At 39.6% G+C, this 25,135-nt stretch overlaps 1 protein-coding gene across 2 annotated transcripts in view; it reads right to left on the reverse strand.

Annotated features, from left to right (window-relative positions):
* Positions 1 to 25,135, reverse strand: part of LOC126428048 (methionyl-tRNA formyltransferase, mitochondrial) — a 56,531-nt gene that overhangs the window by 18,458 nt on the left and 12,938 nt on the right. For both annotated transcript variants that reach the window (XM_050089925.1, XM_050089924.1), the window contains exons 2-3: positions 9,455 to 9,658; positions 4,006 to 4,128 (exon numbers count right to left, since the gene is read on the reverse strand). In XM_050089925.1, coding sequence (XP_049945882.1) covers positions 4,006 to 4,128; positions 9,455 to 9,658 — 327 coding nt within the window. The remainder of the gene's footprint in view (positions 1 to 4,005; positions 4,129 to 9,454; positions 9,659 to 25,135) is intronic.

Consider the following 25,135-nt stretch of genomic DNA (forward strand, 5'->3'; position numbering starts at 1 on the left):
ATAAGATACATTATATTTTCAGAAGAAATATAGGAAGCTGAAACTTGTTTTTGAACCAAGCCAGACCTACGAGATTGGTGGTTTGTCTACAAATTTGATTTTCACAAATACCTATTTTTCTCAAAACTCTGTTTCCATGCTTTGTGCTCTTATGGTTCACAGTGCTTCAATTCAATGGCAACAAGTGAAAATTTGTCCTGGACTGAGACTCGAACAAAGACGTCCCACTTCACACAAGTGATCACCTTTACTACTTCAGCTATCTGAGCATTGTCTTCATCCATCCCAAATTTCCACCTTGTCACACACTGTTTACACAGCTCATAGCAGTCCATCATTGTTTGCTGCATGACACTAAGATTCCTGTGTAAGAGTGCATCCGCACTGAAATTATCTTAATGGCCATCAAGCAGTACATATTTATACATATGTGGTGCCTGTTCTACACCACATATATAAATAGATTTTTATGGCTGAATACATCACTCCTTTCCATGTCACATTAAGGCTGAGTGATGGATGGTGTTAGTCATTTCTCCTTCTATTATTATATTTATCAATACCACTGTTGTTTTCAAACTGTGCTCAACAGTTAACAACAAACTGCATAAGGCACTAAATACAAGACATTAGTAGATGAAAATAGGTAAAGTATGCCAACTTTTTCTGATGTTCATCTCCAAAATCTGATATTATCTGTAACACAAAATTTTTATGAAAAGGCAAAAACACCACTCTGGCTGTACAAAGTTTTTATTAAAACCACGACCGGTTTCACACCAGTTTAGGCACATTCTCAGGTGAGCCAAACAGAGATTAGGAAGAAAGTATTTTGCAGTTTTTTCTTTTTACACTGACTTAGAAAAATATTGTTATATGGAGTAGAATGGTCCCATTCATTCTGTATATAACATTATTTTATGCTGTCCTGAAACCTGTCCCCATCCTTCACACCACTGATAAATAAAAACTGACTAGAAGTGTTTGTCAAATTTATAAAAAGGGGTGGGGGTCACTAAAACAACATAAATTGAGTATTTGGTGCAGATAGAATAAAATAAGCCCTGAAAACCATGTGAAAACGTATGTAAGCACCAATAAAAACATACCATATTGTCAGCTGGAGGCGATGTGGGCATGGACATGAGGAACACTGAATTTGATTGAGCCTTATGCAAGCAGCCACAAGGAAAACTGCATTAGCAATGGTATCCAGAAACCCAGCAAGAAAGCGCTAGAGAAAGTGGAGCTAGTGCACCAAACAGTGAAGCATGAAAGAGAGGGAGGAGCTGTATACAAAAATAAATTACAATTTAAATATGCAAGTGATATAAAACAGACGATGCATGGAAAGAAAAGCAATACAGTAAATCTCTTATGATGTACATTACTTAATACTTATACTGGATATTATTCCAAGCTGTCTGAAAACCAATGGAGAATTTATAAACAGTAAAAGGTTTTACAAATTGTGTGGAATAATATCCATTATAAATATTAAGCAGTCTGTAATCATAAGGGATTTACTGTATTAAGTTTTCTTTCCATGAATCGTCCACGTTTTATATCACTTGCTGATTTAAACTGTAATTTACTTTTATGCTTGCCACCTGCCACTTTCATGCTTAACATTCGGAGCATTAGACCCACACTCTCTACTGCCATCTTGCTGGGTTTTCGGGTACCGCAGCCAATGCAGTTTTCCTTGTGACTGCTTGCATAGGGCTCTAGCACATTCAATATTCCTTATGTCCACGCCCGCATCGCCTTCAGCTGATAACACAGTATTTTTTGATTGGTGTTTGTATACATTTTTGCGTGCTTTGCAGGGCTTATTTTATTCTCTTAGGACCAAACACTAATTTTATTTTGTTTTAGGGAAGCCCACCTTTTTATCAGTTTCATAAATGCTTCTAGCAGTCTGGTTTCAGCTGGCTGAGACTGTGTGTGTGTGTGTGTGTGTGTGTGTGTGTGTGTGTGTGTGTGTGTGTGATTATTTTTGACAAAGGCCTTGTTGGCTGAAAGCTTATTTCATGACAGTCTTTTTGTTGTGCCTATATGTGGCTCAGCATCTCCACTACATGGTGAATAGCAACTATTCTTTTCATAATATCATTACATTCCATCCCAAATTATTTTCTAGTGCGTTTTAATTTATCAATGGCATGAAGGATAGGGAGGGGCTTCAGGACAGCATAAAACAATTTTGTATACAAGATTTATGTAAGTGCCTAATGTACAGGACTATTCTACTCCATATAACAATATTACTAAGCCAGTGGAAAAAGAAAAAAAAAAGTAAAGTACTTCCTTTCGAATCCATCTTTAAATAACCTGAGGATGTGCCTAAATTTGCATGAAACCAGTCATAGTTTGAATAAAACTTCCTACAGGCAGAGCAGTTTTTGTTTTGCCTTCTTATAAAAATGTGGACATTTGACTACCGTTGCCTGCATTTCAAAACAATATGCGTGTAACAGGAAGTTAAAGAGCTAAGACATTTAAGACTTCCAGTTTTGGTTCTTATCAATGTAAACACCCAAGAATTTAGAATATTCTATTTCATTTATTGATTTACCCTCATGCATTACTGCTAATGGTGTTGTCAGGCCCTGTGCCATACGGAGCTGCATGTTTCGTGTTTTATTCAAATTCAACAAAAATGTTATTTACATTTCCGAGTGTTGAAATTGCTCAGTTGAGCCCAATAATACTATTTGCATCATCAGCAAAGAGAACCATTTCTGCTTCTTGTATATATTGTGAAAGGTCATCCACACATGAGGCGTGGTGAAAAAGTAACAGGAATTTTTGTTTTTCTTAAAGAATCTTTATTTATTCATCAACATCAAATTTGTCCTGTTCAAAGTAATCCCCATCAGATACAACAGACTTGTGTCAGTGTTTTTTCCAATCTTGGAAGCACTTCTGGAACTCACATTTCGTTATGATGTTCAGTTCCTTCAGTGATTCTGTTTTTATCTCATCAATGGTGGCAAAATGATATCCGTTCACAGTTTTCTTCAGCCTCAGGAACAGAAAGAAGTTGCAGGTGGCCATGTCTGGCGAACACAGTGGCTGAGGCAACATATTCCAGGTAGTATTCCTTACTGATTGTACAACCACAAGACAGGAACTCATGATGCATTATTCCAGTGTAATCAAAGAAAACAGTGAGAAGGACCTTCACATGTGATTAAACTTATTGATTTTCTTTTTTTAGGTCTCAGCTCTCCTGGTAGCTTCTATATGGGCAACTGGGGTTCAGTTTTGACATCATATACATATACCCACATTGCTCCACCTGCTGTAAGCTCTTTTAGAAGATCTGGATTGTTGTCGACCTCATTCAGAAATTTCTGAGAGATGTCTATGCAACATCGCTTTTGGTTGAGATTCAACAATTTCGGAACAAACTTTGCTGCTGCACGTTTCATGCTCAAACCATCCAAAAAGATTGCTTGGCATGAGCCAAAGGATATGCCAGCATCATCAGCAACCTCTCCGATGGTCATCTGGCAATTTTCCAGAACCATTATCTTTACTTCTTCGAAATTGTCATCAGAAATTGTGTGCTAGGGTGTCCAGGGTGATCGTTATCTTCAATGTCTTCTTGACCCTCTCTGAAACATTTATACTACTCGTAAACACTACCTTCACTTTACTCCATTTTTCAAGCAAAACTTAATGCAAATTCTTTGAACCATCTTTTTCCAAAGTAATAATTTGCTGAGGACTCGGAAATACGTATAACTTTTTCATCTGTCAGCAATAAACTAAATTTTCAAAACAGCTGAATATGCAAATATACATCAGGAACACATGTACCACGACAAAAAAATTTGAAGATTTGATGTATAAAGCCCACGACATTAAACAATTCCTGTTGATTTTTTTTTAATAATTTGTATATAAGCATGGACCCAATTTTGATCACTGTGGCACACCTTTAGTGATCATACATACTTGCATGTCTACACAATATTTCTTTCAGTGCCTACATACCTGTGTGGCATAATCTGCATTATGGAAACTCCTGTTTTCGTGTCCCCATTGAATACGGCATATACAATGGGAGCTGCACCCCTCCAACGAGGCAGGAGACTGGCATGTACATTCAGAACGCCTCTGCAAAGAGAAAAAGTACAGACTGTTACCTACAGTAGCAATGGCTACATTCTGTAAGCATTTGTTACCTCTAAGATGGAAACACTGCTGCTTTTGCTATTTGTTACAACAAAGGTGAGAAAGTCAATGAGTGTAAGGGGTAATCAAGAAGTTTCCATTTGAGAGCGTTGCTGGAGCATATATGTAATGTAGAGTGACTCCGGTGCAGGTATATAAGCTCCAATATGCAGGCAAGGGATTAGCGTGACATTCTTGTCTTTCTCACTTGTGTGTGGTACAAGCAGAAACTTGAACTATGGCTCCGTTATTAGTAAATATGTCCAAACACGATCAACATGCTGACATTGTTTCCTCGACTACCAAAGGACAAAGACTGGTAAACATCAATCGGACGATCGTGGATGGACTACACTTCCTGATGATTCTTCGAATCTATCTCAGCCTGGCATCTGCCTTACTTACAATAAGGTTTATGTAGCTGTTCCACTTTAAACTGTACCATACACAAACTTCTTGATATTTAATGGATGTGACTGCTTCCAGTGATTGTTCTGCAATCATGTGTCCTATGATAACAGGTCTCTTTCTGTGTAACTGTTCACAGTATTAAAATCTTAAACATGGCTGTGAAACAGCAACTGTGTAATTCAGAATAGACTGAAAAATCAGTCAACCAGTTGCAACTACAAGTTTATTATCCTTTGATCATGGTTTCGATATTTATAAAAATGTCTTCTTCAGAAATATTGGCCCTAAAAATGTATACACCAGTCACAAAGTAATTTTTTTTACAAACTTAACAAAATATTAATAGAAAAATATTTGTGAAATAAACATACTCACTTATTACATCACATGATGCAATAGTTGTCACAAGATAAAATATTTCTATTAATATTTTATTATGTTTCTATAAAAAAATTTTAAAAAATGTAGCTGGTGTGTACATTTTTAGGGCCAATACTTCTGAGGAAGATCTCTACATCTACAGGGATACTCTGAAAATCACATTTAAGAGCTTTTTTTTTTATATACATATTGAAACCATGATCAAGGGATAATAAACCTTTATTTGCAGCTGGATGGCTGATTTTTCAATCTATCCTGTTCACAATATGTTACAATTGTTTATGTTCAGGACCAACTGCCACTCCCTGCACCTAGTGCTGATCCTCTACAGGCCTTTCTGCATTCCAGCACAATTCTCAAGCATACAAGACCGTCATTTGTGGAAGCCTATACACAAAACAGGTCAGAACACTGTTGCAGAAGCAACAAAGAAACCATGCCAAATTAAAAGGAACACAAAATCTGCAAGATTAGTGCAAACTGCTTTCAATAGTTTCCATATGAAAAGTCTGTCTTGAAATCTAGCAGAAAACCCTAAATGACTCCGGTCACATTAATGAACACCAGTGGCAAGATGCAATCGATGCCTTCACTGTCCAATAGCAATGATGATGTTACCGATAACAGTGCCACTAAAGCAAAGTTACTAATTCCTTCACAAAGGAAGATAAAGTCAATATTCCACAAATTGAATCAACAACAACTGTTAACATGAGTAGCTTAGAAGTAGATATCCTCAGTGTAGCGAAGCAGCTTGAATCACTTAATAAAGGCACGGCCTTGGGTCCAGATTGTATACCAGTCACATTCCTTTCAGAGTATGCTGATAGAACAGCTCCATACTTAGCAATCATATAAGACCGCTCACTCTTAGAAACATCCATAGCAAAAGACTGGAAAGCAGCACAAGTCACACCAACACCCAAGAAAGGAAATAGGAGTATTCCACTGAATTACAGAACCATATCACTGACGTCGATTTACAGTAGGATTTTGGAACAAATACTGAGTTCGAACATTATGAACTACCTTCAAGAAAATGATTAATTGACTAACAGCCAACAAGGATTCAGAAAACTGTTCTTGTGATACATAACTATCTCCTTACTCTCACAAAGTAATGAGTGCTGTTGAAAAGAGATGTCAAACTGATTCCATATTTTTAGATTTGCAGGAGGCTTTTGAAGCCATTCCTCACACGCAACTTCTAATCAAATTGAGTACCTATGGAGTATTTTCTCAATTGCGTAACTGGATTCATGATTTTCTGTCAGAATGGTCACTGTTCACAGTAATCGATGGAAAGTCATCGAGTAAAACAGAAACACAAGTAATATCTGGCTTTTTCCAAGAAAGTGTTATATGCCTTCTGCTGTTCCTGATCTGCATAAACAATTTAGGAGACCATCTGAGCATCCCTCAGATTGTTTGAGATGATGCTGTCATTTACCATCTTTGTAAAGTCATCAGATGATCAAAACAAATTGCAAAATGATGTAGACTAGATATCTGTATGAACTTACAATGAAATACAGACCATTAGCTGCTTACAGGCGTTGATAAATATCAATGGAGACAGTTGAAAATGTGTGCCCCAACCGGGACTCAAACCCGGGATCTCCTGCTTACATCGCAGACGCTCTACCTGACTGAGCCACCGAGAACACAGAGGATAGTGAGATTGCAGGTACGTATCTCTGGCATGCTTCCCATGAGACCCACATTTCCAACTTACTGTCTACACACTACATTTGTAGCACCCCTGCCCACAATACTCATTACTCGCAGCAGTCAATCTACCGATTCCCATAAGAGTTCTTTCAGACGTGTCCGAAAGAACAGATACCACCCTCATATAGATAAGGCTTGTGACGATGTTCCATTTTCTTTATTTCTTCGTTGGCTGTCCTCGGTGTCGATGTACTGCATTGTGATACTATCTGAAAAATGGGACAGAACAGTCGTCCAGCCAGCACCTTCCACTCAAGAGATTCATGAGCCCTCCACTATTTGCTAATCGAGCAGCCAGGACAAAGAGACCACAAGCAGCTGCAACATCAGGGATCCCAGGCATCATTTCACCTTGCTCTACTCTTCTCTCTCTTTCAAGCGTCACTTCCACCAGTCCAAGTCATCCTTGGTACCAGATGAGGCATTACATGGCAAGCATATTACTCGGTTACTTTTCCCGCTTCACTAACGCAAGTTGCAATCCTCTGTCACTGTTGTTGTTGTTGTGTTCTTTAGTCCTGAGACTGGTTTGATGCAACTCTCCTACTCTATCCTGTGCAAGCTTCTTCATCTCCCAGTACCTACTGCAGCCTACATCCTTCTGAATCTGCTTAGTGTATTCATCTCTTGGTCTCCCTCTACGATTTTTACCCTCCATGCTGTCCCCCCCCCCCCCCCCCCACAGTACCAAATTGGTGATCCCTTGATGCCTCAAGAACATGTCCTACCAACCGATCCCTTCTTCTAGTCAAGTTGTGCCACAAACTCCTCTTCTCCCCAATTATATTCAATACCTCCTCATTAGTTATGTGATCTACCCATCTAATCTTCAGCATTCTTCTGTAGCACCACATTTCGAAAGCTTCTATTCTCTTCTTGTCTAAACTATTTATTGTCCATGTTTCACTTCCATACATGGCTACACTCCATACAAATACTTTCAGAAACGACTTCCTGACACTTAAATCAATACTCGATGTTAACAAATTTCTCTTCTTCAGAAACGCTTTTCTTGCCATTGCCAGTCTACATTTTATATCCCCTCTACTTCAACCATCATCAGTTATTTTGCTCCCCAAATAGCAAAACTCCTTTACCACTTTAAGTGTCTCATTGCCTAATCTAATTTCCTCAGTATCACCCGATTTAATTCGACTACATTCCATTATCTTCATTTTGCTTTTGTTGATGTTCATCTTATACCCTCCTTTCAAAACACTGTCCATTCCGTTCAACTGCTCTTCCAAGTCCTTTGCTGTCTCTGACAGAATTACAATGTCATCGGCGAACCTCAAAGTTTTTATTTCTTCTCCATGGATTTTAATACGTACCCCGAACTTTTCTTTTCTTTCCTTTACTGCTTGCTCAATATGCAGATTGAATAGCATTGGGGAGAGGCTACAACCCTGTCTCACTCCCTCCCCAACCACTGCTTCCCTTTCATGTCCCTCGACTCTTATAACTGCCATCTGGTTTCTGTACAAATTGTAAATAGCCTTTCACTCCCTGTATTTTACCCCTGCCACCTTCAGAATTTGAAAGAGAGGAGTATTCCAGTCAACATTGTCAAAAGCTTTCTCTAAGCCTACAAATGCTAGAAATGTAGGTTTGTCTTTCCTTAATCTTTCTTCTTAGATAAGATGTATGGTCAGTATTGCCTCACATGTTCCAACATTTCTACGGAATCCAAACTGATCTTCCCCAAGGTCAGCTCTGTCACTAGAGGGCTCCAAATTTTAGTATGTAACATGACAGTGGTGTAAAATGGCAGCCTGTAACAACACTAGGTCTGTGCAAGTTGAACAGCCTGCTGTGATGAAGTCTCTAACCTAGTTTCTAATTGCAAGAAATGTGTCTTCAACTGAAACCTGTAGAAAAATAAAAGCTGTGTATGATAACAACTGTACCGACATCATTAATATGCAACACTGGGTTGTTTGTGCTTGTAATGAAGGAATGGTGGTGCTTACCTCTACATGTGTGACAGAGCTCAGAGTGGACAATCGCATATGGTATCTAACATGACTCATCAGACTCAAGATCATGAACTCATCAAGAAAATTGTTGGACACAGGCATAGCTCTCAGTTAAGTGTGGCATATCGTAAGAGTGTGTACAGGCCATCACTGCAGAACTGTCGTACAAAAAACTGTGAGCATAGTGGGTGCCTCAAATGTTCACTGCCGACATGAAACAGAGGAGATTGGACATTTTTCAACAATTTCTTTTGCATTTTGACAGTGGAAGTGATGGGTTCTTTAATAACATGACAACAGGTGTACAAAGCTGGGTTCACCATTTTGACCCTAAAAACAAGCAAGCTTCATAGGAGTTCTGCCAAAAAGGGTCATCAATGTCAAAAATGTTCAAGACCATACCATCAGCAGGCAAAGTCATACTCACAGTGTTCTGGGATGTTCAAGGTGTGACGCATTTGGATCTCAAGCCGTAAACACTGCAAAATACTGGAAGACCCTCCGAAAACTGAAAGCACGAATTCTACAGTGACGATAGGAAAAACGTATTTGTCACCAGGGTACTATTTTGAGAAATAAGTATGTAGACGTGCAGAATGTCCTCCCTCATACTTTTATACGTGTCCGGAGGCGGTACTAAGAATTTCACCTCCTAAAGTTAAGTACTGGCCAGCAATGCTGTCTCATAATTTTACAGTTTTTTCACGTGAATAATGTGTATTGATATTTGACAACTGCAGCATATAGATTCACAAGCCGACAGTACTTACAAAGGGAACATTTCAATTATCTTCTTGGGAATGAGGTGTCCAAAAGATGCTACAAGACCAATGTGAAATCCTGGTGGCACAGACTCCAACGGCCATGGATGAACTGCGAGGTTTTCCTGCTGTGCAATCCTCTGTACAGGGTTTGGTTTACGAGATTTTGTCGATGTCACAACCTCTAGATGACCCACGACTCTTAGCAGTTTCCTGAAAAACACACAGTCTTAACACAAATATCTAACACAGCTTTAAATGACAGCCAAACAGACACACCTTTTATAATGATGTAGATTATGAGTATCTTCACCTGTTGTGATTAAAGGCAATAATATTACACAACACTGAAGTTTTAAAATTATAATTACTACACAAATAATCTTGGTGACAGGTTTTGTAATCACAGACTATCACCATTATGCACAATAATTTGTATTACATAAGAGAAAAAAATAACACAGTCAGGAGAATAGTGGAGCAGGCTTGCGAATGATTTGCAACAAACAGTTTAACCCTGAATCTTTCAAACTCTAATGTTATGCATTTACAAAAAAATAAAGATGACTTACTAGCTCAGTAATATTTTAACAGGTTGCCAGTATGTATCAGGAAAGAATACAGTAATGTCCAGATATTCAGAACAGAAGTAAAAGAATACTTTATGAGCATCTTCTTGCATTACAATGACCAGCTCCTCCAACTCCACTTACAAATTTCTAAGTAAAACCAATTAAAGTTTAAAAAGTTATGTGCATTTACAATACCCTCTCCGTACATACACTGTGGTGCCAAAAACCATGGGATAGCAATATATACATATCCAGATGGCAGTAGTATTGCATATGCAAGGTATAAAAGGGCAGTGCATTGACAGACCTGTCATTCGTACACAGGTGATACATGTGAAAATGGTTCCGACATGGTTATGGCCCCATTACGGCAATTAACAAACTATGAATGATGAATGGTAGTTGGAGCTAAATACATGGGACATTTCATTTTGGAAATCATTAGAGAATTCAGTATTCCGCAATCCACAGTGTCAAGGTATGATGAGAATAACAAATTTCAAGCATTACCTCTCACCGTGGACAAAGCAGTGGCCGATGGCCTTCAATTAACAGCTGAGAGCAGCGGCATTTGTGTAGAGTTCTCATTGGTAAAAGACAAGCAACAGTGCATGAAACAACCAGGGAAATCAATGCGGGGTGTACGATGAACATAACCGCTAGAACAGCGCAGTGAAATTTGGCATTAACGGGCTATGGCAGCAGACGAGCGATGCAAGTGCCTTTGCCGACAGCACAACCTTGCCTCCTGCATCTCTCCTGGGCTTCTCACCGTATCGGTTGCACCCTAGATGACTGAAAAACTGTGGCCTCGTCATATGAGTCTCAATTTCAGTTGGTGGTAAAAATTGGTTTGCGTCTGATGTGGACTTCATGAAGCCATGGACACAAGTTGTCAACAAGGCATAGTGCAAACTGGTGGTGGCTCCATAATGGTGTGGGCTGTGTTTACATGGATGAACGGGGTCCTTTGGTCCAAATGGGCCAATCACTGACTCGAAACGGTTACGTTCAGCTACCTGGAGACCATTTGAAGCCATTCATATACTACATATTCCAAAACAACAATGGAATTTTTATGCATCATAATGCCTCAAGCCACTTGGCCAGAACTGTTCACAATTGGTTTGAAGAACACCCTCGACACCTCGAGCAAAAGACATAGACAGCACACTCCGCTGTAGAGTGAAAATTTCATTCCAAAAACATCCCCCAGGCTGTGGCTAAGCCATGTCTCCACAATATCCTTTCTTTCAGGAGTGCTAGTTATGCAAGGTTCGCAGGAGAGCTTCTGTAAAGTTTGGAAGGTAGGAGACGAGGTACTGGCAGAAGTAAAGCTGTGAGGACGGGGCGTGAGTCGTGCTTGGGTAGCTCAGTTCGTAGAGCACTTGCCCGCGAAAGGCAAAGGTCCCGAGTTCGAGTCTCGGTCGGGCACACAGTTTTAATCTGCCAGGAAGTTTCATATCAGCGCACACTCTGCTGCAGAGTGAAAATTTCATTCTAGAAACATCCCCCAGGCTGTGGCTAAGCCATGTCTCCGCAATATCCTTTCTTTCAGGAGTGCTAGTTCTGCAAGGTTCGCAGGAGACCTTGTGTAAAGTTTGGAAGGTAGGAGACGAGGTACTGGCAGAAGTAAAGCTGTGAGGACGGGGCATGAGTCGTGCTTGGGTAGCTCAGTTGGTAGAGCACTTGCCCGCGAAAGGCAAAGGTCCCGAGTTCGAGTCTCAGTCCGGCACACAGTTTTAATCTGCCAGGAAGTTTCATTTATGGGACATGATTGAGAGGTCAGTTCGTGCACAAAATCCTGCACCTGCAAACACTTTCACAATTATGGACAGCTATAGAGGCAGCACAGCTCAATATTCCTCCAGAGATATTCCAATGTCTTGAGTCCATGCCATGTGAAGTTGCTGCACTATGCTGAACAAAGGAAGGTGCAACACAATATGAGGAGGCTTCCCATGACTTTTGTAATCTCAGCGTATATAAATGTGTCTCGATCACAAGAGCTCACCATGGTAACATACATGCTAATAGCAATTACCATAGCTATTACCCTCGCACCTGTGGGTTCCTCCATGTTGTTGTTGTTGTTGTTGTTATTCAAAAATGGCTCTGAGCACTATGGGACTTAACTTCCGAGGTCATCAGCCCACTAGAACTTAGAACTACTTCAACTTAACTAACCTAAGGACATCACACACATCCTTGCCCAAGGCAGGATTTGAACCTGCGACTGTAGCGGTCGCGCGGTTTCTGACTGTAGAGCGTAGAATTGCTTGGCCACCCTGGCCGGCTTTTGTTGTTATAGTTGTTGTTGTTGTTGTTGTGGTCTTCAGTCCGAAGACTGGTTTGACTCGGCTCTGCATGCTACTCTATCCTCTGCACGTCTCTTCATCTCTGAATATCTACTGCAAACTGCATCCTTCTGAGTCTGCTTGCTGTATTCATCTCTTGGTCTCTCTCTAGAGTTTTTACCACCCACACTCCCCTCAGTACTAAACCGGTGATCCCTTGATGTCTCAGAATGCGTCCTACCAACTGATCCATTCTTCTAGTCAAGTTTTGCCATAATCCACTTCCCAATTCTATTTAGTACCTCCTCATTCGATTTATGATCTCCCCATCTGATATTCAGCATTCTTCTGTAACACAACATTTCAAAAGCTTCTCATCTTGACTAAACAGTTTATCGTCCATGTTTCACTTCCATACAAATGCTGTCAAAAAAAGACACTCTGACACTGAAGCCTGTACTCAGCATTAACAAATTTCTCTTGTTCAGAAACACTTTTCTTGCCATTTCCAGTCTACATTTTATACCCTTCAACTTCGGCCATCGCCAGTTATTTTGCTGCCCAAAGAGCAAAACTCAGTTAAGTGTCTCATTTCCTAATCTGATTCCCAAAACATCATCTGATTTAATTCGACTATATTCCATACGTTTGAAGATACATTTGAAGATACGTTTGAAGATATGTTTGAAGTTCTCTAACGCTATAGATACAGCAATAAGGAATAGCGCAGTAGGCAGTACAGTTGAAGAGGAATGGACATCTCTAAAAAGGGCCATCACAGAAGTTGGGAAGGAAAACATAGGTACAAAGAAGGTAGCTGCGAAGAAACCATGGGTAACAGAAGAAATACTTCAGTTGAAACTTCCTAGCAGATTAAAACTGTGTGCCCGACCGAGACTCGAACTCGGGACCTTTGCCTTTCGCGGGCAAGTGCTTTACCAACTGAGCTACCAAAGAACGACTCACGCCCGGTACTCACAGCTTTACTTCTGCCAGTACCTCGTCTCCTACCTTCCGAACTTTACAGAAGCTCTCCTGCGAACCTGCAGAGTGAAAATCTCATTCTGGAAACATCCCCCAGGCTGTGGCTAAGCCATGTCTCCGCAATATCCTTTCTTTCAGGAGTGCTAGTTCTGCAAGGTTCGCAGGAGAGCTTCTGTAGAGTTTGGAAGGTAGGAGACGAGGTACTGGCAGAAGTAAAGCTGTGAGTACCGGGCGTGAGACGTGCTTCGGTAGCTCAGATGGTAGAGCACTTGCCCGCGAAAGGCAAAGGTCCCGAGTTCGAGTCTCGGTCGGGCACACAGTTTTAATCTGCCAGGAAGTTTCATATCAGCGCACACTCCGCTGCAGAGTGAAAATCTCATTCTGAATACTTCAGTTGATTGATGAAAGGAGGAAGTACAAACATGTTCCGGGAAAATCAGGAATACAGAAATACAAGTCGCTGAGGAATGAAATAAATAGGAAGTGCAGGGAAGCTAAGACGAAATGGCTGCAGGAAAAATGTGAAGACATCGAAAAAGATATGATTGTCGGAAGGACAGACTCAGCATACCGGAAAGTCAAAACAACCTTTGGTGACATTAAAAGCAACGGTGGTAACATTAAGAGTGCAACGGGAATTCCACTGTTAAATGCAGAGGAGAGAGCAGATAGGTGGAAAGAATACATTGAAAGCCTCTATGAGGGTGAAGATTTGTCTGATGTGATAGAAGAAGAAACAGGAGTCGATTTAGAAGAGATGGGGGATCCAGTATTAGAATCGGAATTTAAAAGAGCTTTGGAGGACTTACGGTCAAATAAGACAGAAGGGATAGATAACATTCCATCAGAATTTCTAAAATCATTGGGGGAAGTGGCAACAAAACGACTATTCATGTTGGTGTGTAGAATATATGAGTCTGGCGACATACCATCTGACTTTCGGAAAAGCGTCATCCACACAATTCCGAAGATGGCAAGAGCTGACAAGTGTGAGAATTGTCGCACAATCAGCTTAACAGCTCATGGATCAAAGCTGCTTACAAGAATAATATACAGAAGAATGGAAAAGAAAATTGAGAATGCGCTAGGTGACGATCAGTTTGGCTTTAGGAAAAATAAAGGGACGAAAGAGGCAATTCTGACATTACGGCTAATAATGTAAGCAAGGCTAAAGAAAAATCAGGACACTTTCATAGGATTTGTCGACCTGGAAAAAGCGTTCGACAATATAAAATGGTGCAAGCTGTTCGAGATTCTGAAAAAAGTAGGGGTAAGCTACAGGGAGAGACGGGTCATATACAATATGTACAACAACCAAGAGGGAATAATAAGAGTGGACGATCAAGAACGAAGTGCTCGTATTAAGAAGGGTGTAAGACAAGGCTGTAGCCTTTCGCGCCTACTCTTCAATCTGTACATCGAGGAAGCAATGATGGAAATAAAAGAAAGGTTCAGGAGTGGAATTAAAATACAAGGTGAAAGGATATCAATGATACGATTCGCTGATGACATTGCTATCCTGAGTGAAAGTGAAGAAGAATTAAATGATCTGCTGAATGGAATGAACAGTCTAATGAGTACACAGTATGGTTTGAGAGTAAATCGGAGAAAGACGAAGGTAATGAGAAGTAGTAGAAATGAGAACAGCGAGAAACTTAACATCAGGATTGATGGTCACGAAGTCAATGAAGTTAAGGAATTCTGCTACCTAGACAGTAAAATAACCAATGACGGACGGAGCAAGGAGGACATCAAAAGCAGACTCGCTATGGCAAAAAAGGCATTTCTGGCCAAGAGAAGTCTACTAATATCAAATACCGGCCTTAATTTGAGGAAGAAATTTCTGAGGATGTACGTCTGGAGTACAGCATTGTATGGTAGTGAAACATGGACTGTGGGAAAACTGGAACAGAAGAGAATTGAAGCATTTGAGATGTGGTGCTATAGACGAATGTTGAAAATTAGGTGGACTGATAAGGTAAGGAATTAGGGGGTTTTACGCAGAATCGGAGAGGAAAGGAATATGTGGAAAACACTGATAAGGAGAAGGGACAGGATGATAGGACATCTGCTAAGACATGAGGGAATGACTTCCATGGTACTAGAGGGAGCTGTAGAGGGCAAAAACTGTAGAGGAAGACAGAGATTGGAATACGTTAAGCAAATAATTGAGGACGTAGGTTGCAAGTGCTACTCTGAGATGAAGAGGTTAGCACAGGAAAGGAATTCGTGGCGGGCCGCATCAAACCAGTCAGTAGACTGATGACCAAAAAAAAAAAAAAAAATACTCCATTCGTCTTGTTTTGCTTTTGTTGATGTTCATCTTATAGCGACCTTTCACGACACTGTCCACTCCATCCAACTGCTCTTCCAAGTCCTTTGCAGTCTCTGACAGATTTACAATGTCATTGGCAAACCTCAAGTTTTTATTTCTCCTCCCTGAACTCTTAATTACTACTCCCAGTTCTTTTTTTGTTTCCTTTATTGCTTACTCAATGTACAGATTGATAACATTAAGGATAGGCTACAGCCCTGTCTCACTCCCTTCTCAACCCCTGCTTCCCTTTCATGCCCCTTAACTCTTACCACTGCTGTCTGGTTTCTGTACAAGTTGTATATGGCCTTTCGCTCCCTGTATTTTACCCTTGCTACTCTCAGAATTTCAAATTGAGTATTCCCGTCAACATTGTCAAATACTTTCTCTAAGTCTACAAATGCTATAAACGTATGTTTGCCTTTCCTTAACCTACCTTCCAAGATAAGTTGTGGGGTCAGTATTACCTCGCATGTTCTTACATTTGTCTGAAATCCAACTAATCTTATCCGAGGTTAGTTTGTACCAGCTTTTCCATTCTTCTATAAAAAATCCATTTTTGTACTTTGCAACCATGACTTATTAAACTGACAGTTTAATAATACATACTAGTGTCTTTGGAATTATTATATTCTTCTTGAAGTCTGAGGGTATTTCACCTGTATCATACATCTTCCTCACCAATAGAAGAGTTTCGTCATGGCTGGCTGTCCCAAGACTCTCAGTTGTTCTAACAGAATGTTGCTACTCCCAGGGTCTTGTTTCAACTTAGGTCTTCCAGCACTCTGTCAAATTCTTCTCACGTTATTGTATCCCCCATCTCATCTTCATCTATGTCCTCTTTCATTTCAGTAATATTGCCTCACGTACATCTACCTTGTATAGCCTCTCTATATACTCCTTCAATCTTTCCCTTCTTTGCTTAAGGCTGGTTTTCCATCAGAACTCTTGATATTCATACACCAGCTTCCCTTTTCTCTGAAGGCCTCTTTAATTTTCCTGTATGCAGTATCTACCTTTTCCCTTGTGATATATGCATCTAAATCCTTACATTTTTCCTCTAGCCATTCCTGCTTAGCCATTTTGCACTTCCTGTCAATCTCATTTTTTAAATGTTTGTATTCCCTTTCGCCTGCTTTGTTTACTGTATTTTCACATTTTCTACCTTCCTCGATGAAATACAGTATCTCTAGGTTTACCCAAAGACATCTACTTAGCCTTGCCTTTTTACCTATTTTATCCTGTGCTGCCTTCAATATTTTATCTCTTAAAGCCACCCATTCTTCTACTGTATTCCCTTACCCCGTTTTTGTCAATTACTCCCTAATGCTCTCTCTGAAACTCAACAACCTCTGGTTCTTTCAATTTATCCAGGGTCCTATCTCCTTAACTTCCCACCTTTTTACAATTTTCCTCCATGTAGAGAGAGAAAAAAGAACTTGCACCCTAAGATATACAAGTCATTTTGGTGTCATTCTTTATAATGCATTACCATCATACATAAGAGATTTATGTTTATTGTTGAGTTACTTTTGAACCTGTTAACCGATGTACCATCTACACTGCGTTCGTCTTTGCACAAGAATTTTTGTGCTGTTGGTTTCCTGTTTTCTCTGTGTCAGATGAAGTGCAATACACCTCCACAGAAAAGGTATCAGAAGATTGTGATGTTATAGTACCGCTAGGTGTTCCTGTGTGTTTTTTCAGCAATGTTAAATAATGTATTCATGTGTTAACCTTTTTTTCAGAAATGCAATATAACAAAATTTCATGTTCTAGTTATATCATATTTACACTTCTTATCCTTGTTATAATCTCCTTGCAGGTTATGTATATGTGATTTTCCTTCCTAATCACATACTGAGCAAGGTGGCTACGTCAGCATTAATGAACTGGACTTCCATTTGTGAGGAGTGGGGTTCATACCCTTTCGGCCATCCTGCCTTGGGTTTTCCATTGTTTTCCCACATTGCTGAGATGAATGTTACGCTAGTTCCCTTAATGAGGCCATGGCCAACTTCCTATCCTATCCTCACCAAATCCTATCCTGTTCTGTATATGTATTATATATTTTTTCTGTAATATATGTTACATACCCAGTACTGTACTACGGAATGGTCTACGGACAAATAAACGAATGTATAAATTATGAAAAATGTGTTACATAAAATATTACTTCTACAGATCTTTGGAGTGGTAATGTACTCAATGAAAATAAGTGTTGCAAACTGCTTTCTGAATGACAATGAGTGGCTATAATAGTCTATGTATAATGGTCAAAGAATTATCTTATGGACATCAGTGTATGTAGGTCGGAACTTAAAATATTGGCAACACTGCTGTGGAGATACTACGCAATGGAATCTACTATTACTGTTGATAGCACACGTTGTTGACATACCTTCTTACCTCCAAACAAATGGACTTGCCCGTCCCACGTCACTGGCGTGCACACAATCGAGGGAAACACAGTCACTTGTGAGCGAGCAGTCTAACGTAACGGAGTCACTATGTTTTCGAAACAGGAACAACGCAGTTGGATCAAGACTGAGTGTGCCAGAGATCGTACAGCATCCCAGTGTCATCAAGGTCTTCAAGAAGTGTGCGAGGAATCGGTATTGCCGTACAGAACAGTAGCACGTTGGGTAAAAGTCTTCAACGAAGGTCCAGCAAACAGTGGCAGATATGCATTGGGCAGGTCATCCTAGTGTCTTTGATGAAGATGTGCATGCTGTTGCCGCGTTAGTGGACAGTGACCGATGCCATACGATTCGTGAGCTCGCCCATGAAACCGGATTAGCACATACAACTGTCCTTTGCATCCTGAAGGAACGCCCGGGCATGCGAAAAATTGCATCACGATGAGTTCCGCATGACTTGATGGAAATGCAGAAATGGATGCATTACGACACTGCTCAGAAACACTTGGAGCACTATCAGCGTGAAGGAGAGGCTTTCTTATGCCTTACCGTAACACTGGATGAGACATGGGCCACATTGTAGGGGCCAAAACTGAAACATCAATCCAACAAATGGCGTCGTTATGGGTTGCCGCGACAGTTGAAAGTGCATCAGAGCCCCAGTATGGCGAAAGTTATGGTGATTCTCGTGTACGACTGTGATGGTGTAATCCTAAAGCATTACGTTCTTCCATGACAGACCGTCAATGCACAGTATTACTGTTCGTTTTTGGAGCATCATCTGTGACCAGCTTTGTGAAAGACACGGCGACACTTTCTGCACAACCTGCCCACCATTTTGCACAACAATGCGCGGGCATATACAGCGCAAGCTGTGGCTGCTCTCTTCGGTCAATGGGACAGGGAAGTACTGTACCATCCACCATACTCTCCAGACTTAAGTCCTTGTGACTTTGATTTGATTTCAAAGATGAAGGAACCACTTCGTGGCATTCACTTCAGAACTGTTCCAGAGATTCGACAGACAGTAGACGGTTCCGTTTGCATCATCAACAGACCAGGCTCTGCTAAAGGTATACTATGCCTTCCACATCGCTGGCCACTGGTTCTACGCAATGCTGGTGACTACTTTAAAGGACAGTAACAGGTGCAAACATGTAACTCTTTTGTATCGGTTGTGAATAAATGGTTGTCACTATTTAAGTCCCAACTCTAGTATACTCATTTACACTTCTGTGAAAAGCTTTGATATTGTCTTTTTTCTCTGTTTTGAGATTTTGTGATTTATTCCACATCTACGAGAACAATTTAATTGAGGAAAATTAACTAATATATATCTTTTTTTGTACATATGCCCTGCGTATTCCTGTTTTACGACATGTTCTACATCCTTGAGAATCTTGTCATTATAGATCTGTGGAACAAAAAGTATATGTAATCTAATTTGCAGCTTATTGTAACAGTTTGACTCAGAGATGTAATGTGTAATTTGAAGATGTAAGTAAGTGAAACAAGCACTAGAATGGGGTAGAAAGGAGGAAACTTGAAAACGCTATGACCCAGACATGATTGTGGGACTATGAGGAGGGTAGAAGAAGGAGAAGAAGGAGAAGAAGAAGAAGGAGAAGGAGAAGGAGACTGGTGCACAAATTAAACTTTCTAATAAGTTTTTCATCATGTAGGGAGCTGTGAAAGCAGTAAAGTTACATAAATGCTTGGTATGTAATAGTACATAAAACAGCAGCTGGATATGTCACAGTAGTACACATGTTGTCCCAGGAGGAGCAGTTAATATTCCGGGATATGACAGGAACAATCATCTGAAGCAAAAATTTTCATATGGACAAACTGCCCTTCTCCAAATGGTTTCTGAGATAAAACATATTTAATGTACATTGTTGTTTATTTTCTGTATTACTCAATGCATTGTCATTATTTACAACATACCACAATAGTGGGCAGGTCCATCAAGTCAGAAAAATATCTCAAATTGACCTAAAAAAAACTACCTAAGCTACAGCGCATGTGTGTTGACAAGATTTTCAATATTCTCTTAATGCAAACTATTAGTCATAGAGCAAAAATGAATAGGACCTTTCTTGTAGGAAATTTAATGTAGTTGGATTTTAAACTACGTCAGATTTTTCCCTGAGTCAGTAAATTTTCAACTTATTCAAGAAAAACATACAAAACTGACATTAAATGTATTGGAAACTATGGAAACCATTCGGAATAGGGGACAGTACACGAATTTTTTTGCTTCTAATGAGAATTCCTGTCATATCCCTGAATATTCTGGGACACCTGTATATAGGTGACTTGCTTTGAGATTTTTTTTTATAAAAATTAGTATTGTAAATGGTATGTTCTGAAGACATTATTTCAGGAAATTCAAATTCATAAACATTCGAAAAGATAACTGAAAAAAGTGCATCTTAAAGTCACCACATAATGGAGGCACTTAGATAACTTTATTGGGTCTCTGTAAAAACCGAGCGAGGTGGCGCAGTGGTTAGCACACTGGACTCGCATTCGGGAGGACGACGGTTCAATCCCGTCTCCGGCCATCCTGATTTAGGTTTTCCGTGATTTCCCTAAATCGCTTCAGGCAAATGCCGGGATGGTTCCTTTGAAAGGGCACGGCCGATTTCCTTCCCCATCCTTCCCTAACCCGAGCTTGCGCTCCGTCTCTAATGACCTCGTTGTCGACGGGACGTTAAACACTAACATCCTCCTCCTCTCTGTAAAAGTAAGGCTGCCATTGCCTATGTATCAACCTCAACCCATTACGAAATCGTGCAACATTCCTTACTACACAGCAACATTGTTTTCGAGCTGTGGGGTTACTTTGACATTTCTATGTGTCAGGTTAATAATGAGTAAATGCTATGTATTTTTATGAGGTTCAAGCAAATTCACAGATTAACACTCCTTAACATCTACAAGGCCCCAAAGCAATATCCCAAACGTCCAACAGTACGTTCAAAAGAGTGCTCAGGAAATTCAGCTGAAATATCACACCTTTACTCATTAAATACATCTTTTCCCATTGCTTTGAATGAAATGTGCTTATTACAAACAGATTTTATTCCCATCACATAATATTCACAGTCACTAAACCATTCTTGTGTCAGTGCAGTGTAAAAACGCTTCACAGACTTTTGGATCCCTGAAAGAATTTGAACAAGAACATAGCTTCCTGGCTTCAACAATGCCTATGTTGCCTCACAACAGATACACATAACAGTGACTTCAGTCATCCATAGTATATTCTCCTTCACTATTCAAAACATTCTGCCAGTGCTGTGGTAACTTTTTGATTCCATGACTGTAGAAATCACATGGTTTTGAAGCGAAGAACCCATCGAGCCATGTTTGGAGCAAATTTTCATCTGGAAAGGAAGTGCCTTGAAGGTTGTTTGATAGATAGTGGAAAGGGTGAAAATCTGAGGGTGAGATCAGGGAATAAGGTGGGTGGGGAATGACTTCCCAACCCAGCTCCTAAATATGGTCTTTTTTCAGTGTAGCAGAATGCGGTCGGGCATTATCGTGGAATAGCATCACCTCACGCAGCTTTCCTGGTCGTCGTTCTTTGACTGCATATGCAAGATGTCTCAATTGTTGACAATTAATGTCAGCAGTGATGGTTACACCTCAAGGAAGCAATTCGTAGTACACCACATAGCTGCTGTTCCACCAGCTACATAACGTTACTGCTTGTGGGTGCACGCAGGTCTTTGTACGGGAAGCTGCTGCTTTGTTTGAGCTCAACCAGCCCTTCCTTTATGTTAGCATAAAGACATCATTTCTCACCACTCATAATGATGCAGGATATGAGTGGTTGGCATTGTTCACAAGCCAAGCAAGCAGAAACACACACATTGCCACCCACTGTTTTTTTCTGAATTTGCCTTATAGTGTGTAGTATCCATACACCCTGTTTTTGAACCCTCCCCACCGCATACAAATGTTGCATTATGGTGGAATGATCCTAGTTCGTCAGATTTGTTAGTTCTCGAGTACACTGGTGGAGCATTGTGGATTAATGCATTTAAACCATCTTCACCAAATTCCCAAAGGTCTTCCTGAATGTGGACAGTCACTAATGTCAAAACAATCCTTCTTAAAATGAAAAAAAAAAAGCTTTTTTTTTTGGCATGCTCTGTTCAATGGCATTAGTCCCATGCGCAGCACAAATTTTTCTACCTGCTTCACTGCTGTCACCCCTGCACTGAACTCAAACAGAAGAATATGTTTGAAACATTCCGATTTCTCCACTTGGTACTCCATTTTCTTGTGTGCGCGGCTCCACTCACTATGTTCAAATGACAATATGTAAACTCAAACAGTGAACTACAAATAAAATATGGCATTTGCTAAATAAATCCATATCAATCAGAAAGCAAAAGGGCAAAACAAAAATATTACGAACTTACGCACCAATCTCATACACTGCACCACCAATTTCAAGTTACGTGCAGAGCTACATCCATATGTTAACACACTGTATAAGATAACACGATATCTACTATAACAGATTATTCAGTTGTGACTGCCCTGCATTCCATGCACCACTGAGTTATCCAAAGGGACACACATACTATGTAATTATCATGTACCATTTGTTCTTGTCCTGTCGATGTCATTCTCTACTTGTCAGAAGTTCCTTTGTACTAGCTTTCTGACAATGCAGTAGGTGATTGTGTGAATATTTCCTTCAACTGTATGTGCCATATACCATTAAGTTTTTGGACTACGGAAATTGTCTACTGTGGAAACAATAAATATTCACTAATGTGTTAGCCTCATGCAAAACCCCACGACGACTCAATCTTCTCTTGACCACACTTACTTCAAGCAAACTCACAACTTGCCATCAACTTAAAAGTCCATATCAGAAACCTTATATTTTCCCAACACAACTCAGTGTTTATGATATAATATGTAATTACTGTTCAAGTGTTTTGGCTATCCGCCTAAGGTGACCATATTTTTGAAACAAGAAAATGGGACACTTTAATTTTTCTCACTGAAGAAAGGACAAAAGAGAATGTGTAAAACTGTTTCATCATAAATACGAAGGTTCCGAAAGTAATGATAAAGAAATAATGTGTATCTCGCATATATATTAGCTCTGAATTCACTCCAGCAAAACAGTCATGTAGAACTATTAATGCCAGAATCATTCCTCATTGATATTTTGCTGATTAATTGATTTTCTTCAATAACTCCACTACACCACACAACATTTTATAAAATTTGTACATGTGTGATTGAAGTTCACTTTATTAATCAACACGGCTTTCGAAAGTCTAAACTGACAGAATGTTCTCATCAACTGTCCAACATCCATCCATATGAGAAAACATTCATTGACTGGGGGTGTTCGTTCCAGGTAAACACAGAAGAAACATTGATATAAGGCACACTGTCTGTACTGCAATATGAAATATTTTCTACCCAACAGTCACTCAGTGACACTTTTTCCACTTGCCAGTTTTCTAATATTTTCAGTGATGTATATTGTTTAATATACATATACTCTCATACTGCCCAGTATTATCTACTATAATTGAAAGTACCATTTCACAAACGAAATTTTTACAAATGTTATTTCCTCAGGGGTACTCCTGCATTAACTGTTACTTCCAAGACCAGATTTAAGGCAATAGGTAATGTAATGACAACCAGAGACAGAAAAACACAACAGCACTACTGAAATGAATGAAAGGGCTATAAATGATGAGTCACAGGCAGCAAATGCAATCATTTCTTAAACATAGTAGAAAGTATAGGGGCAAACTGTTCAAGAGCAAAATCACATCAGTATGTTGAAAATTTAACTCTCATAAAATTCAATCATATGAACATATCACTAACTTCTTCTCCTGATATTAAGAAAATTATACATTCTCTCAAAAATAAAGACTTGCATGGTTTTGATGGCGTCTCCAACAGAGCACTAAAATTCATTCCCATGAAATTAGCCCAGTTTTATCTGAAATATGTAATGCATCACTAACTCAAGGCATTTCTCCAGAGAGACTGAAATCTTTTGAGATTGTGATGTAATCCAGAGTAGTGTGTCACCTCAACAACAACAGTTCCAGATTCAGAAGGGTTGCTCTACTGAGAAAGCCATTTACATGTTCACTAACCAGGTTTTACAAGCATTAAACAATAAAATAGCACGAACTGGTATTTTCTGCAACCTCTCTAAGGCATTTGACTGTGTGAACCATTGTATTCTCCTAAATAAGTTAACATTTTATGGGAATGATGGTATAGCCAACCACTGGATAATGTCATATCTAACCAAAAGAATACAGAAAGTTGTACTTAGTAATTCAAGAAATATGGTCCAGGAATATAGCTCTGACTGGAGCAAAATCATGTATGGGGTTCCCCAAGCTTTGATCTTAGGACAACTACTGTTCCTCATACACGTAAATGATCTTTCACCTAGTATACAACAAGCAGAATTAGTTCTTTTTGCAGACGACACTAGTACTGTAATCAATCAAAGCATACATGCAGAAATAGAAATAATGATAAAGTTCTTAAAAGTATCATTGGCTGGTTTTCTGCGAATGGTCTCATCCTCAATTTTAAAAAGACCCAACGTATTGAGTTTTGCAAATCTAGGGGTACTACATCAATGATAAGTGTAACGCATGGTGAGCAAATAATAAATAGGGCAGAAACTTCAAACTTCTTAGGGGTCCATACTGATGAGAATTTAAATCAGAAAAACACACATTTTCGAACTCCTAAAACAACTTAGTTCAGCCACATTTATGCTTAGAATCATTGCCAATCTTGGGAGAGACAAATCAGTAAGTCGACATATTTTGCATTTTTTCTTCAATGTCATATGGATTATGGACTGATGTTCTGGGGTAACTATATCTTTAAGAAAGAAAGTCTTCATTGGGACAGAATGTGCTGAGAGAAGAATATGTGGAGCTCACCTGTGATCATCTTGTAGACATCTGTTTAAGGAGTTCGGTATTCTGACTACTGCTTCAAAGTATATTTATTCCCCTCATGAAGTTTGTTGTAAATAATACTTAACAGTTCAAGAGGAACAATGAAGTACAAAG

Source organism: Schistocerca serialis, chromosome 12 (assembly GCF_023864345.2).
Source record: "Schistocerca serialis cubense isolate TAMUIC-IGC-003099 chromosome 12, iqSchSeri2.2, whole genome shotgun sequence".
NCBI classification, from domain to species: Eukaryota; Metazoa; Arthropoda; class Insecta; order Orthoptera; family Acrididae; genus Schistocerca; species Schistocerca serialis.